General features: G+C 46.3%; 1 protein-coding gene across 1 annotated transcript in view; it reads left to right on the plus strand.

Annotated features, from left to right (window-relative positions):
* RGS22 (regulator of G protein signaling 22) overlaps positions 1–13554 on the plus strand; it is a 110533-nt gene that overhangs the window by 60794 nt on the left and 36185 nt on the right. The window contains exons 16-17 of the mRNA XM_084851450.1: positions 1366–1560; positions 10599–10691. Of these exons, the coding sequence (XP_084707576.1) occupies positions 1366–1560; positions 10599–10691 (288 nt within the window). The remainder of the gene's footprint in view (positions 1–1365; positions 1561–10598; positions 10692–13554) is intronic.

The following is a 13554-nucleotide window of genomic DNA, read 5'->3' on the forward strand; positions in this document are numbered from 1 at the left end:
CACTGGCTGCTATTGGTCCTCATCCTTTTTCTCATTATCGCTACCTCTTGCTTGCTTGACAGGCAGAGAATTAGTTAACAAGAAGGCAGTGTCATCTACTGCTTCTCACCACCACTACCACCATTCTCTTGGCCAGAGCAAGACACAGATGAACAAGCAAGTTGTAATAGTGAAGAGGAGGAGCAACTCCAGGGGCTCTTCTCAGTGGGCTCCTGAAAGGGTGTGGGTTCTCGGCAGGTGCCTGACAATACATACTTTTGTTGGTAGCCCTACTGCTTTGTAGTATTTTTTTCAAACACGATGGGTGCTGTGTGGGCACATCTTAATCAATACAGCACAGTATCTGCTGTGTTCGAGTGCCACACACCAATGCATAGTGTTGTAACTGCAGGAGAAGTAGGAGGAGTTTGAAAGGTCACACATGTTCACCCGGGAATAAGTTCCACCCAATTAAGTGGGATTTACTTCTGAGGAAACATGCAGAGGCTTGGCCTATAGCATTTCAAAATGAAAGAAAAAGAAAAGCTTTCTGGGAAATGGAGGAACAACATTAAGAGAGTAAAAGAGTGGGGTGGGGTGTTGAGACACATGCATTTATTGGTGGATTTAGAAAGGTGGCTCTCTTAGGCTTGTGCAATGCAGTGATTAGGGGGAGCTCTGCTACCACGTTTTGGATTTGTAGAATGGCACCACTGGATACTGCCCATATGTCTGCAATAATAAATAAGATGTACTATCTGTAGAAGCTCATCCAGACATGCCTGTCAAGTAGCGGATATTCATGTGTGAACCCGTCTTAAGGTTAGTGAATGCATCATTCTATCTTGTTTGGGGAAGAAAGCAGATATTTTGAATAAGCAGGATGAGGAAGTAAGAAAGGCAAGGAGCTAGGGTAGGTATTGGGCCAGTTTGCATGAGCAAACAACCCACCATGGCTTATTTAAGCCACAGTGGATTGCGGTGCATGCTGGTGGCCATTTTGAATATGTTGTCCGAACCTGGGAACCATGGGTTATGTGAGAGTTAGACCATGGGTTCCTCAAGGGTTGTTTAACCCTCTAATAACCCATGGTCACCAGGTTCAGATGACACAACAAGCTGCAGCTACAGCTTGAATATTCAGTATGGTGCTCGCAGGTGCTCGAGCTCATTGTGGCTTAAATAGGTCACGAGCTGCGGCGGTCATGTGAACCCAATCAAAGTATTTTGGAATCATTAACTACAGAACAAGAACAGAAAACTAGAGCTTTTATTTTAATATTGCACAAAATACACATGAGGTATTGCAGGTATATCTTTAATGTTTTTCCTTCTTAAGTAAATGTATTGCTAAGAACTGTTTGCTTCTCTTTCCACTTAAAACAGCTCCTTTATGCCAATTACATTGCTCCTTCTGCTGCTATGGATATTGGGTTACCACAGAGTACAAAAAATGAGATTTACCACAAAACTGACCCGCCATTTGAGGATCTTTTTGACCCAGCAGAAGAATACATCCTCACCCTTCTCTTGGTTCCATGGATGAAGATGGTGGAACAAGACAAAGATACTTATGGGAAGGTAATTTGAAAATATAAGAAGAGTTCATGTTCCCCAGCAACTGAAATTCGGAGGCATACTGCCTCTGATATTGGAGGTGATATGTAGCCATCATGACTAGTAGTCATTGATACTGTTAGCCTTATCCTCCATGAGGGAAAGTGATGTCAGGTAAGAACGGTGGAAGCTGTTCTGTTGTAAACTTCCATCAACCCATTTGTTGTGCCAGTTGAGAAGTGGTTACCTACATTTGGAGCTTATCCATTATTGAACCATTTGCAAGATTGTGTAAAGAGGATGTCCAAATTTAGCAACCTCCATGTTGCTGCAAAACACTCAAGTCAAAGGTTAAAGTCTATGGTTAGCTATTTTCCATTCAAAGTTTATGTTGCGACCATAAAGCATAATAAATAAAAAGTAACTTCTATAGTTACATCATTCTATAAAATAAAACAATGTAATTAATCATCATGATAACAATCAACTGCACTTCTAGCAGAATATGGTGCAATTTTACAGAAGCAAAGGAAATTACTTTAGTGGTTATATTTCTGTTTCTGCCAGCAAGTAAAATGCCCAACATTCTGTTGAGTGGACTAATGATTAGTTCTAGTAAGAAGCTGGGCCAGGTATTTATTTTTGCCTGCACAAAGTGGGACAGATCCTTGGGAGTTGGTGGGCTCTCTTTGGCTAGAGGTATTTAAGCAGGGGCTGGACAGGGATGCTGTAATTGCATCCTGCGTTACAGATCCTGCGTTACAGATCCTGCATTGAGTAGGGGCAGGGTTGGACTGGATGACCTCCAAGACCAGGTTCGGACAATCACAGGAGTGAAAGAACCTGTTGTGGGTTCTTTCCCTGCTGTCAGGGTGGAAACTGAGCTGATAGAACCCCAGAGCAGTTCTGATTCTGATGAGGATCAGCAATCCGTGGGAGGGGAGCCAGCTCATCCCTCACAGGCACAGCAGCTGGCAGAGATTCGTCCTGCTGGCATTCCTGAGATAGATAGTGATCCTAGCAGTGAGAAAGTGCGGGAGGGGGGTTTGCTAGGAGCTCGATGCAGACGCAGGGAGTGATGAGCGATGGAGGGCGTGGAAAAGAGGCGTAGCGCCTGTTTGGCGCGCAAGAAACAGCCGCCTCCCGTGGACCCAAGGGAAAGAGCGAGGATCTCTCCCTAGACCATAAGTTCAGGGTCTTCAAGTGATTCTCTTTCAAACGGGGATCAACTGCCTACTCAGATCGTAGGCTACTCTGCTGTTCCTTGCTTCGTCGCTGGTGATTAGCATCTGAAAGAGTCATTAAGTTATAAAAGGATTAAAGCCTTGAAAATCCTTTCGTCTGTGTCTTGGAGTCTACTGAAAGAGGCCGCTAGGGCGCTCCTGACACCTGCCCCCACACGTGCCAGTTGCACAACCGTGATTGACATAATTACCTGCAATGTAGCATGGGTTGCCATGTCATCTGAACCTGGTGTATGGTGTGGTGGGGGTAGGGATGTACGAAAGTCACTAGACGCTACGCTATTTGCGTTCCCCTTATTTTCGCCGTAGTCTACGTAAATGTTTACGTAGACTAGAGGTGCCAAAATAAGGAACGCAAATGGCGGCGCCCATGGGCGCTGCCATTTGCGTACGCGCGGTTTTTTTTTTTACTCAGCCGTCATAGGCTACATAAACATTTACGAAGCCTATCACGGTATTTTTTAAAAATCTAGCCATGATTAGGGATGTCAGAGAATTTCTCCACGAATCTCCGGGAGGCCGAATGCCAACGCATTCGGCCCCCTGAAATTGGTGGAGAAACGGTTCGCCCCCCCCGGGATGGGACTTACCTTGTGCGAATGTCCCTGGTGGCGGCTCGGCGGCTGCGGCGGCCGGTCTTCCGACCGGCTGCCGCCGCCGCCATTTCCAAGTAAAAACAACAAAAACAAACGTGATAGGCTATGTAAAAATTTACGTAGCCTATCACGGCTAGATTTTCAAAAAACACTGTGATAGGTTACGTAAATGTTTACGTAGCCTTCACAGCTGACTTTGAAAAAAAAAAGCGCGTACGCAAATGGCGGCGCCCATGGGCGCTGCCATTTGCATTCCTTAGTTGGGCACGTGTAGTTTACGTAAACATTTACGTAGACAACAGCAAAAATACGGGCAACGCAAATAGCGTCCCGGCAGGACAGCAGGATTCGGCGGCGCCTCCCCCCCGGCCAGAATTTCGGGGGGGAGGGATGGGGTGCCTCCCCCCCACCCAGAATTTCGGGGGGAGGGACGGAGTGCCTCCCCCCCACCGTGAAGCAAGCTGCGGGATCAGGTAAGGGACTTTCGTCCATCCCTAGCCGTGATAGGCTGCGTAAATCTTTACTTAGCCTATCACTTTTTTTGTTTGGTTTTGTTTTTACTGGAAATGGCGGCGGTGGCAGCTGGTCAGAAGACCGGCCACCGCCGCCGCCACTGCCGAACTGCCGCCGAACCACCGCCGGAGCCGCCGCCGCCAGGAGGATTCGCCCAAGGTAAGTACCGTCCCGGGGGGGGGGCAGACCGTTTCGCCACCAATTTTGGGGGGCCGAATGCGCTGGCATTCGGCCTCCCCGAGATTCGTGGCGAAATTCTCTGACATCCCTAGGTGGGGGATGCTTCTTACCTAGGGATGTCAGAGAGTTCCGCCATGGATCTCGGTGAGGCCGAATGCCAGTGCATTCGGCCCCCTGAACTCTGTGGCGGAACGGCCTGCCACGCCCATGCCCCCCCACGGATCCCCTCTGGGACGAGACTTACCTGGGGCGGATCTTCCGGGTGGCGGCGGTGGAAGTGGCAGCGGCGGCGGTGGAAGTGGCAGCGGCGGCGGCTGGTCTTCTGACCGGCTGCCGCTGCTGCCATTTGCAGTCTTGTAAAAAAACAAAAAACAAAACACGATGTGATAGGCTACATAAAGATTTACATAGCCTATCATGGCTGGGTTTAAAAGAGAAACGAAAAACAATGACGTGATAGACTACGTAAAGATTTACGTAGCCTGTCATGGCTGGGTTTTTTAAAATATTTAAAATATTAAATAGGCTAAATATTTACATAGGCTAAAACGGCAAATCAAAAAGGGACGCAAATAGCGCCCGCTACGCTATTTGCGTTCCCATTTATTTTCGCCATCATAGTCTACCTAAATATTTACGTAGATTAAGACGGCCAAAAATAAGGAACGCAAATGGCGGCGGCCGTAGCCACCATTTGTGTACGTGGTTTTTTGTTTTTGTTTTTTCCCAGAGCCCTCCACAGCCGGAAATCCGGCTGCAGACGGCTCTGGCCTGGTTGGGCCTGGCCGGCTGCTCCGCAGAGCTGCCACAGAGCACAGTCGGCCGTGGAGGATTCCAGGTGGGAGGAACGGATCGCCTCCCTCCCCGTCGAGGATTCCGGGGGGAGGGACAGAACGCCTCCCCCCCCCATCCACATAATCCGTGGAAAGGTAAGTGACTTTCGTACATCCCTATCTTACCCACACTACAACCCACGACTTGCAATAGGGATTGTGGGGTGGGTGAGAAGTCACCCCCACTGTGCCACGCACCAGGTCACCTGTGCTGAATCATGGGTAATTGTGCAAATCATGGTCACGCAACCAGCACACACAGGGGCGGGGAAATTACCAAAGATGGGTTCCTTTGCCCCCATGATCATCCAGACACAACCTATGATGCTGTCGTCTTTCACTGACTACCAACAAATGCAGAGTCTCTGGTCAAAAGGTATCGTTTTGTTGCTGGATGACCGTTCCTTCCTTATGCAGATTGCTGGTAATAGCAGAGGATAGTTGGTTGATATTTCCTCAGTGGGAGCTAATGGTTAAGAATCAGTGGGGATCTCGCTCTGTTTGAATGAAACACCCATCAGAGCTGAGAAGAGGTGATCTCCCCATGCAAAGGAGAGGGGACTGGGCAGTGCTGCCCCTGGAACTCCTCATTATTCTTTGGGAACTGGAGAATGTACAGTACTATATTTTCCTAAACTAACCTTCTGATAATGCTAGCTATTTTCCAGATCTTTTGTCTGTTAAGGCCAAGGCCAACTACTTTGTGTAGCCTTCAGCAATGTGATGGAGTGATATGGCCAGCACATACCTGACCACTTTGGACTTACCTAACCCAATGTATTTATGGTTGAGGGAATTGGAAGCAGCCATCCATCCAGATCAGCAGTGTAGCACAGTGTGTGCAGCTGCACACAGGCACAACTCTTAATGGGGCCCCACAAGCCCTCCCCAACCTGATGACCTCCAGATTTGCTAGACTGCAACTCCCTTAATGCCCAGATTCCCAATGGCCAAGCTGACTGGGAAGTATGGGAGTTGCAGCCCAACGCATCTGTAAGGCACCCCTGCCATGCAAAATGACCTTAGAGGGAAATCTGCCTTGTCTTGTGGCAAGAGTGTTGGCCAAACTAGAGTAATCATGGGCAAAAATGAGAGATGGAGGTCCAAATTTGGAACCTTGATCTGTGCTCTCTGGATCTGTGCAAACCCTAAATTAAATATACCCTCTAGGTTTAGCTAACTGGGCCACTGCAACATGAAACACAGAAAGAAGAGTACGTTCTGGCATGGAGGCAGGTGAGGATGCTTGCTTGCCTTGCGGAGGGTGAGTTAATAAGGCAGGGGTGGGCAACTTGTGGCCCTCCAGATGTTTTGGTCTACAACTCCCAGCAGCCCTAGCCAGCATAGCCAGTGGTGAGGGATGATGGGAGTTGTAAGCCAAAACATCTGGAGGGCCACAGGTTGCCCATCCCTGGAATAGAGCAAGGGGAGGAAAATAGCAGTGGGAAGGAAAGTGCTAGGACTTAAGAGCAGCTAGGACTTAAGAGCTGCTTAAGACTTAAGCAGCTAGGTCTTAAGAGGAGGAATAGTCTGAGTCAAACTACATGTGATGCTTCTGTTGTGTGAATGTTTTCCCCAAAGGATGTGTTGTTTTGTTTTGTTTTGAAACCAAAGCAGCTGTGATAGCTGCACTCTGGATCAGATGTTCTCAAGAAGGAAGACGGCATTATCTCTTTCCCTACAGGGCGTTATTTTTTAATCAAAAGTGCCCCTTCCAAGATGTGGAGGGTCTTACTGCTACTTGTGTCTTCCCGTTCCCGCCGAGCAAAAACCAACTCAGTAGAGGTAATTTTGACAAGAAAAATGTCCTGCAAGGTAAAAGGTCTGCCTCCTTCCCTGCCCCCCTTACTCCCCCATCTATGTGGACTTCTGATCCAGATTGCAGTTTTCTAGAGCTGCTTTAAGTAAAAATGATAATGATAATAATCAGGGGAAACATTCACAAGACTAAGGGTGCAATCTTATCGATTGTGTCCTCAATGATTGGGAGCCCCCAAACTCAGAGGCTTCTGAGCATCCAATGCAGGGCGGGAGGAGCGGCGGAGGCGATCTTCACCTCCCTGTCCTCCCACCCTGCATATTTCACTAGACTGGCTTTTTTGCCCATTTAGGGAAGGTGCTTTGGAGGGGGATGAAAGGAGGCTGGCAGACACTCAGATAACTTATACCCTGGCCTCTCCAGTCTCCTCTCCTCCCCGCCCACCAAAACGCCCCCTTTTCACCTCTCTGAGGTCATTTTGCCAACCTCAGAGGGCAGTTAGCGTGATTCTTTCCACTCTGGCTAAAAGGGGGAGGGGGCAGATCTCCAGTTCCACCTTCTGCGGTCGGAGTGCTGTCTCTGACCTCAGAGGAGGGAATCCCCAGTATCTTATGGCCCTTCAGGCAATGTCTAGGGGCCATAGGATCGCTCCCTCCACATCATGTGTAGTAAAACCCTTAGGGCTACAGAGAATCAATCAATTATTTGTTTGTTTATTTGCACATTAAATGTTAATATTCAGTTTTGAAAGCAAAATTTCCAGAGTGACTTATGGTACATACATTAAAACAATACAAAGACAATAGCAACAGAATAGCAAGGCAACGTAAAAAAGGATCCGCATTAAATCTAAAAGCAGACTATAATGCCTGGGCAAATAAAAAGATCTTTGCCTGGTGCTGGAAGAGCAGAAGATCCACCCACCACTCTCATTAATACAAGGAAAAGGAAGGGATTCCTGCTCCCTTTTCACTTTTTTTTCCTCATTGGGTGCTAACGTGTAATTCATTATCTGTGACTTTAAAGCTCTAGTATTTTCAAGCATTCTGGTTGTTCATTAGCTTTATGAGGGTTTTTAGGAAACATTTAAAATTTGGGTTTTATCTTTAAGGCTAACCTTGCTCTAACTTCAAACCAATGCTGGTAACATAATCTCCTGTTCCCTTTTGATAGGTACTTGTAGGGTGTGTGTAGTGCTCTTTCATCAGAGAGTGAGAGAGAGAGAAAGAGCACAAGAAAACCATTATGCCCTCCCCAATTTTTGTGTGTATAAGCAGAACCAGACTAATACTCCAGCACCGGCTTTTAATAGCACATAGAACTATGATACGTAGAAATGTTATAAATAAATCAAATTCAAGTGCAGGGAAACCCATATTATATGTTGAAAGCCATGGTCCTAATCCTGATAGTTATAGGGCGTGTTTCCACGCTATCGGCTTCACTTTGTTTGCAACTTGTTGTGATGTTTCCCCAGTTGCATCTTCTCCTTTTCCAGTTTCCGCAGTGCTTAACGTCCAGGCTTATCATCGCTGTAGCCTGGAGCTCTGTGCTGTTTCCACTGACCTCTAATCGAATTGTTTTCTTGAAGGCTGGGTGGAGTCTGGGTTGGGTCTGATTACCTCATCGGTGTTCCCTCCTCCTTGGCTGTGTTTCCAGGACAATGGAAGGAGAAGCTAATGGAGGAGTACAGGGATTTTTAAATTTAAATTTTTTAAAAGGAATCAGCTTTGCTGTGAAGAGAGGCTTTCCCCCTCTCCCCCGCTTTCTTCTTTCCCCTGAAAGTCCAGATGCACCTGCATCTCAGGAGCAAGCCTCACGGAGCACAATGGGAGTTACTTCGAAGTAGACACACAAATGCTTGTGCTGAGAAAAGGGGAGGGGAGAACACAAAGAAGGAAACCAGCCCCCATTTTAACCCAGAGGACCTCATTGACCACAATGGGAGTTACTTCTGATGAGACAGTAATGGATTTGTTGTGGGAAAGAGAGCAGTAACACAGCGAGAAACCAGCCCCCACTGTAATCTGCAGGATAGCTGTAACTAAGCTGTGAAAGTACTTTCTCCCTAAGGTAATTCATCGGAGCCTTGCTTGGGCATTTAAGGAATTGGGCTTTAATGTGTGCCATTTCAATTGAGGGGGAATCTCAGCCTCTCTCCCCACAACCTGAATTCGATCCCAGCGGAAGCCGGGTCCCAGGTAGCCAGCTCAGGTCGACTCAGCCTTCCATCCTTCCGAGGTCGGTAAAATGAGTACCCAGCTTGCTGGGGGAAAGGTAGTCATGACTAGGGAAGGCAATGGCAAACCACCCTGCTATAGTCTGCCATGAAAACGCCAGCAAAAGCGGCGTCCCTCTAGGAGTCAGCAATGACTCAGTGCTTGCACAGGAGGAACCTTTCCTTTCCTCAGCCTCATTCACCACAATGGGAATTACTTCTGAGGAAACGATTTTAACACACAGGATCTCTATATGGAAGCTGTGAAGGAGTTACATCCTAAGGCAATGGACCGAAGCCTCGAGATCGCGCTTAATCGCATTTAAGGAATTGGGCTTTGATATGTGCCTTGTCAGTTGAGAGGATTCTCTGTTATTTCTGTGGTCATTGAGAGGGCAAGCCTGATTCAGCACAATGGGAGAAAGCACCCCTTGGCTGGGGTCATGGGTTGTGTTCCAGTGCTTATTTTCAATTATGTTTTAAAAGTTGGTCCCTCGGCATCCTGCTCCACAACATTGATAAAATTTCCAGAAAACAGGGAGGGAAAGGGTTGGGTCACTGAGGTCAGAGCGACACACCCACAAAGGCTGGGCTACACGCCCCATGGGCAGGGTTATGATATCAGACCCAGTGCGATTGTGGAAATAGGTCAGTAATGGAGCCGCGGTAAGCTGGAAAAGTCAGACTATAAGCAGTCTCAGAAGAAGAGGTTTTTCAGCGATAAAATGCAGCGCTGGTGCTGAATGGCCACAATGTCATGGAAACACAGAGACCTCACCATGCAGCCAGGTTGAAGTATATCATTGGTGGAAACACAGCCATAGTTGCTACCAATCCACAAGCCTCAGCAAGACGCTATGTGAAAATGTGGCTTGAGTGATGTGTCAGCTTGAGGAGGTGCGATTCAACTTGACTGACAAGATTCCACATAGTCCACTTTTTTATTATATAGTAATAGCAATTTGGGTCTCAGGTCACCACAAGGGCTCCTGTTCAGGGCTCCAGCCAGCCATTACCTACAAGCTGGGTATTCTACTCCCTCACCCAATTCCATTTTTCTTTTCTAATTCTGTGGCTACTGAACATGCTCAGTCCACATTGGACTGTGTTTTGAGTTTTCCCAATTATAATTGTAAGGATTTGGGGGTACTTTTGCAAATCTCAGCATTCCTTTAAGCATGCTGGTATGTCCCTCTTGTTTTTTAGGGGTCCCGTTTTGGCTACAGTGTTGGTTTGCTCTCACCACCTGACTTTGCTATTAGAAGGAGTAATGTCCTTTTCAGTGCTTCTAGGATCAGGAGAACTCCTCTGAATAGTTTGTCTTTTTAAAACAGAGTTAAAACATTATCCTCAATGGATTTATATTAAATTTGTAGGTGTTCCTTCTGATTGCAAAGCTTATATCAGTCCTTGAGCTTGCACAAAGCTTTAGTGACTTTGTCATGCTCTTCTTTATTATGAATGTGCATTTACCCCCGAGTGAGCTTATCCTGTTCTGAACGGAAATGTTTGCTTTAGCTGCTTCAGCGAATCTTCTCCTTGAATCATCTGCTCCAAGGGATGCAGCGTCCAGTGATATGGCTTCTAAACATCTGTCTTGTTGTTGGCAAATGTGGTTCTTTCCTACCCACTGTCACTGGCAGCCTGCCTCTCCTACCCCTTCATCTTTCTTTCTATAATGTGTACTGTGTGGATGACCTAAGATATTATTTTTATTAGGTGGAGCTGGTGGAAGAAACTCGACAGCTGGACTCAGTGTACTTTAGAAAGTTGCAGGCTTTGCATGAAGAGAGAATTTCCAAGAAGGGTGAGGTAAGACGAGCACCTTTTAACAAAAACAAACTCTTTATTTTTGCCTAGCACCAGGAGGTTAACACTGTGTATTTCTCAACTGGGACACAAATTTTGAGATTTAAAAAAAACGCAGCTCAACCTTGCTGGCTTTCAAGGAATACTCTTTAGATGACAGCTCAATTCATACAAACAAACTGAAGTACGATTTGAAAACTTTAGCAAGCAATTCATGGTAATTGGCTTCCTGCAGAAATCAGTGATACTCATCATGTAAACCAGCAAAAAAAGATAAGTGTGTATGTATGTGAGGGTGGAGCATTTACAGTTGTCTGTGAACAATCCCTGGAGCTGAAAGATGCACAGCTTTGCCATACAGAGTAGCCTTCATCTGGGTGGATTTTAAGTGGCTATCATGGAACTGTGTTTGTGTGAATTGGACCCATGTTTTTATATTAGGAAAGTTCTTCAGCAAGGATTGATGCATAGTATTATCTTAAGGGTAGAGATACTTTTGTTCTGAATAGGTCTTGGATTCCGAGGTCATGCATATTTCTTTACTAATGCATCTGCACAGTGGTTTTAGGGGGACAGATGATACACCCAATGGTCACCACATTCCAGTGACTTCAGATGATGGACCCAAACTGGTCTATCATCTGTCAGTATCCAACCACACTGGGCTTCTGCACACGGAGCTTTTATCCTGCTATTGAGATTGCTCACAGAAGTTTGTGGGTCCTTTTCATGATGCCATCAGCATCCAGGGCACATTCAGAGGTATTTCCTAGTTATTCCATGTTAAAAGGATCCAGAAAAATGAGGTATAAAAAAAAGCTTGGATTATTACGCGATTAAAATATCCACTAGATGGTGCTGTTTAATTGAGTTCTATGGAACTTGAAAATTAAGAGCTTCCCCTCTCAGCTGTGATGTGGTCGCTCCCTGGGAGCCTGCTGTAAACGTGGAAAGGCTCCACAACAGCAGGGCTATGGGTTTTTTCTTTAGTAAAAGCAGCCACTGCAAGTTGAAAACTAGAAAGAGCTGTGCAGTTTGCTTGTGTGGCATCCCACCCACAGCCCTGGAGGAAATGTACTGGCTGGCTCTCTTGCAGTACTTGCTTTTCTCCCACTTGTTGCACTTGAGATCTGGGTCAAAAGTTCCAAACTGAAAGCACAAGAAGCTGCCGTGTGAATGCATCTTATGGGTAGGGATTCGTTTGTGCCAGATCCCAATTTCAGAATCTGTGTTGAACACCAGAGCTGAATCCTGGCGTATGTAAAGTAAACAGAGAACCCTTTCCTGACCACTAATAACCAAAGCCTGTACCTGTACACTGATGCTTAAGGGAGATGATCCTCAAGGGAGATGTCATGGAAGGCTTGGGCTGCAATGCTGCTGTAACTGCTATTTCTTCTATTCCTACTCCTTTGCTAGAAATTTGACACTCCTTACTATTTTATCCTTTAGATATCCTTGAGGACCACTTCCTTGACATGTGACCTTAAATTGGGGGGAAACCCTCAGGAACTGTTGACATCCAAAACCACTTTGGCCACAATCAACCACAGTGTTAAGTGTGCTTTACACCTATTGGATTGGATCCAGATTGGCCATTCTGTGAATGGAAGGGCTCCTTCGGTTCACAGCAGGCACCGGGACCCAACACAGTCCCTCCACTGGAAGAAAGGGGCAGGGTGGTGATCTTTCCAGTTCCCTCTTTTACTGCAGCCCCCTGTCTCACCTCTCATGCTGCTCTGGAGGGCCCCCAGCCCTCCAGCGCAGCTTTGCAGGAGGTACAGGGGTCTGCAGGGGGGAATCACACAAACTGCCTCCCTGCCCCTTTCCTTCAGCACAAGTGGAATGTCACTAAATGCTATCTTGAATCCACCCACTGATTTCAATGGGTCTAAATACTGCTAGCTCTGTATTCTGTTGTCACAATTTAATCAGGGGAAAAACCAAATCCACCGTTGGGTAATATCTTTACTAGGATTAACCAAAACAGTATCTAGCAATGTCTTCCCCTTCTTGATCTTATCATCTCCTACTCTCTGAGTCCCAACATCTACTGCAAGGGCAGATCTGTACTACATTCAAATTGTTTTTATACCAGTTTGTCACATGTTCAGCATCGGAATATAGGAAGCTGCCTCATACCAGGTCAGGCTGTTCATCCACCTAGCCCAGTATTGTCTACTCTGAGTGACAACAGCTCCCTCCAGGATCTCTGGCAGAGAGAGTTTCACATCACCTGCTACCTGAGATCCTTTTATCATTGGAACAGCAAAGATTGAAGCTGGGACCTTCTGCAGGCAGAGCATAGACTCTACCATGGAGCTATGGCCTTCCTTCTTTTAAAGAATCTTGAGTATTGTAGTTTGGTGAGAGTGATGAAGAATTCTGTTACAGTTCCTTTGCTTCCACCCCAGCCCACCCCACAGAACTACAGTGCCCAGGTTTCCCTGGTGAGAGGGAATTATTATACCAATTTATTTCTATGGAGTATATATACTTCAAAAAGAGTTGGATGAGAATAAAAGCAAAGTGCTTGGTAGTGGTATACTGTCGGATAGTCAAGGATTTGCAAAACTTCAGTTTTGAATAAAATACAAACCTCAAGACAGGGGGAAAAAAAGAAATGATGCCAGATTTAGACTTTTAAATGTATGGTAAATCTAAATTAAATGCCAACAAGTGCTAATTTCCTTGTGTGTGCTCAGTGGTACCATCATATACAATGATAATATTGCCAGCAGCTTGTGACTCATCTACAAATCTCCCACACGCAGTGTTGGATTAAAAGCACTAGGATGGGGTCAGGAAGGTTGCACCAGGTCGCACTGTACTCCTCTAGCCTAAATGTCACACTCTCTCTCCTCAA

Source organism: Heloderma suspectum, chromosome 4 (assembly GCF_057233095.1).
Source record: "Heloderma suspectum isolate Gila_16-S chromosome 4, 16-S_ref, whole genome shotgun sequence".
NCBI lineage: Eukaryota > Metazoa > Chordata > Lepidosauria > Squamata > Helodermatidae > Heloderma > Heloderma suspectum.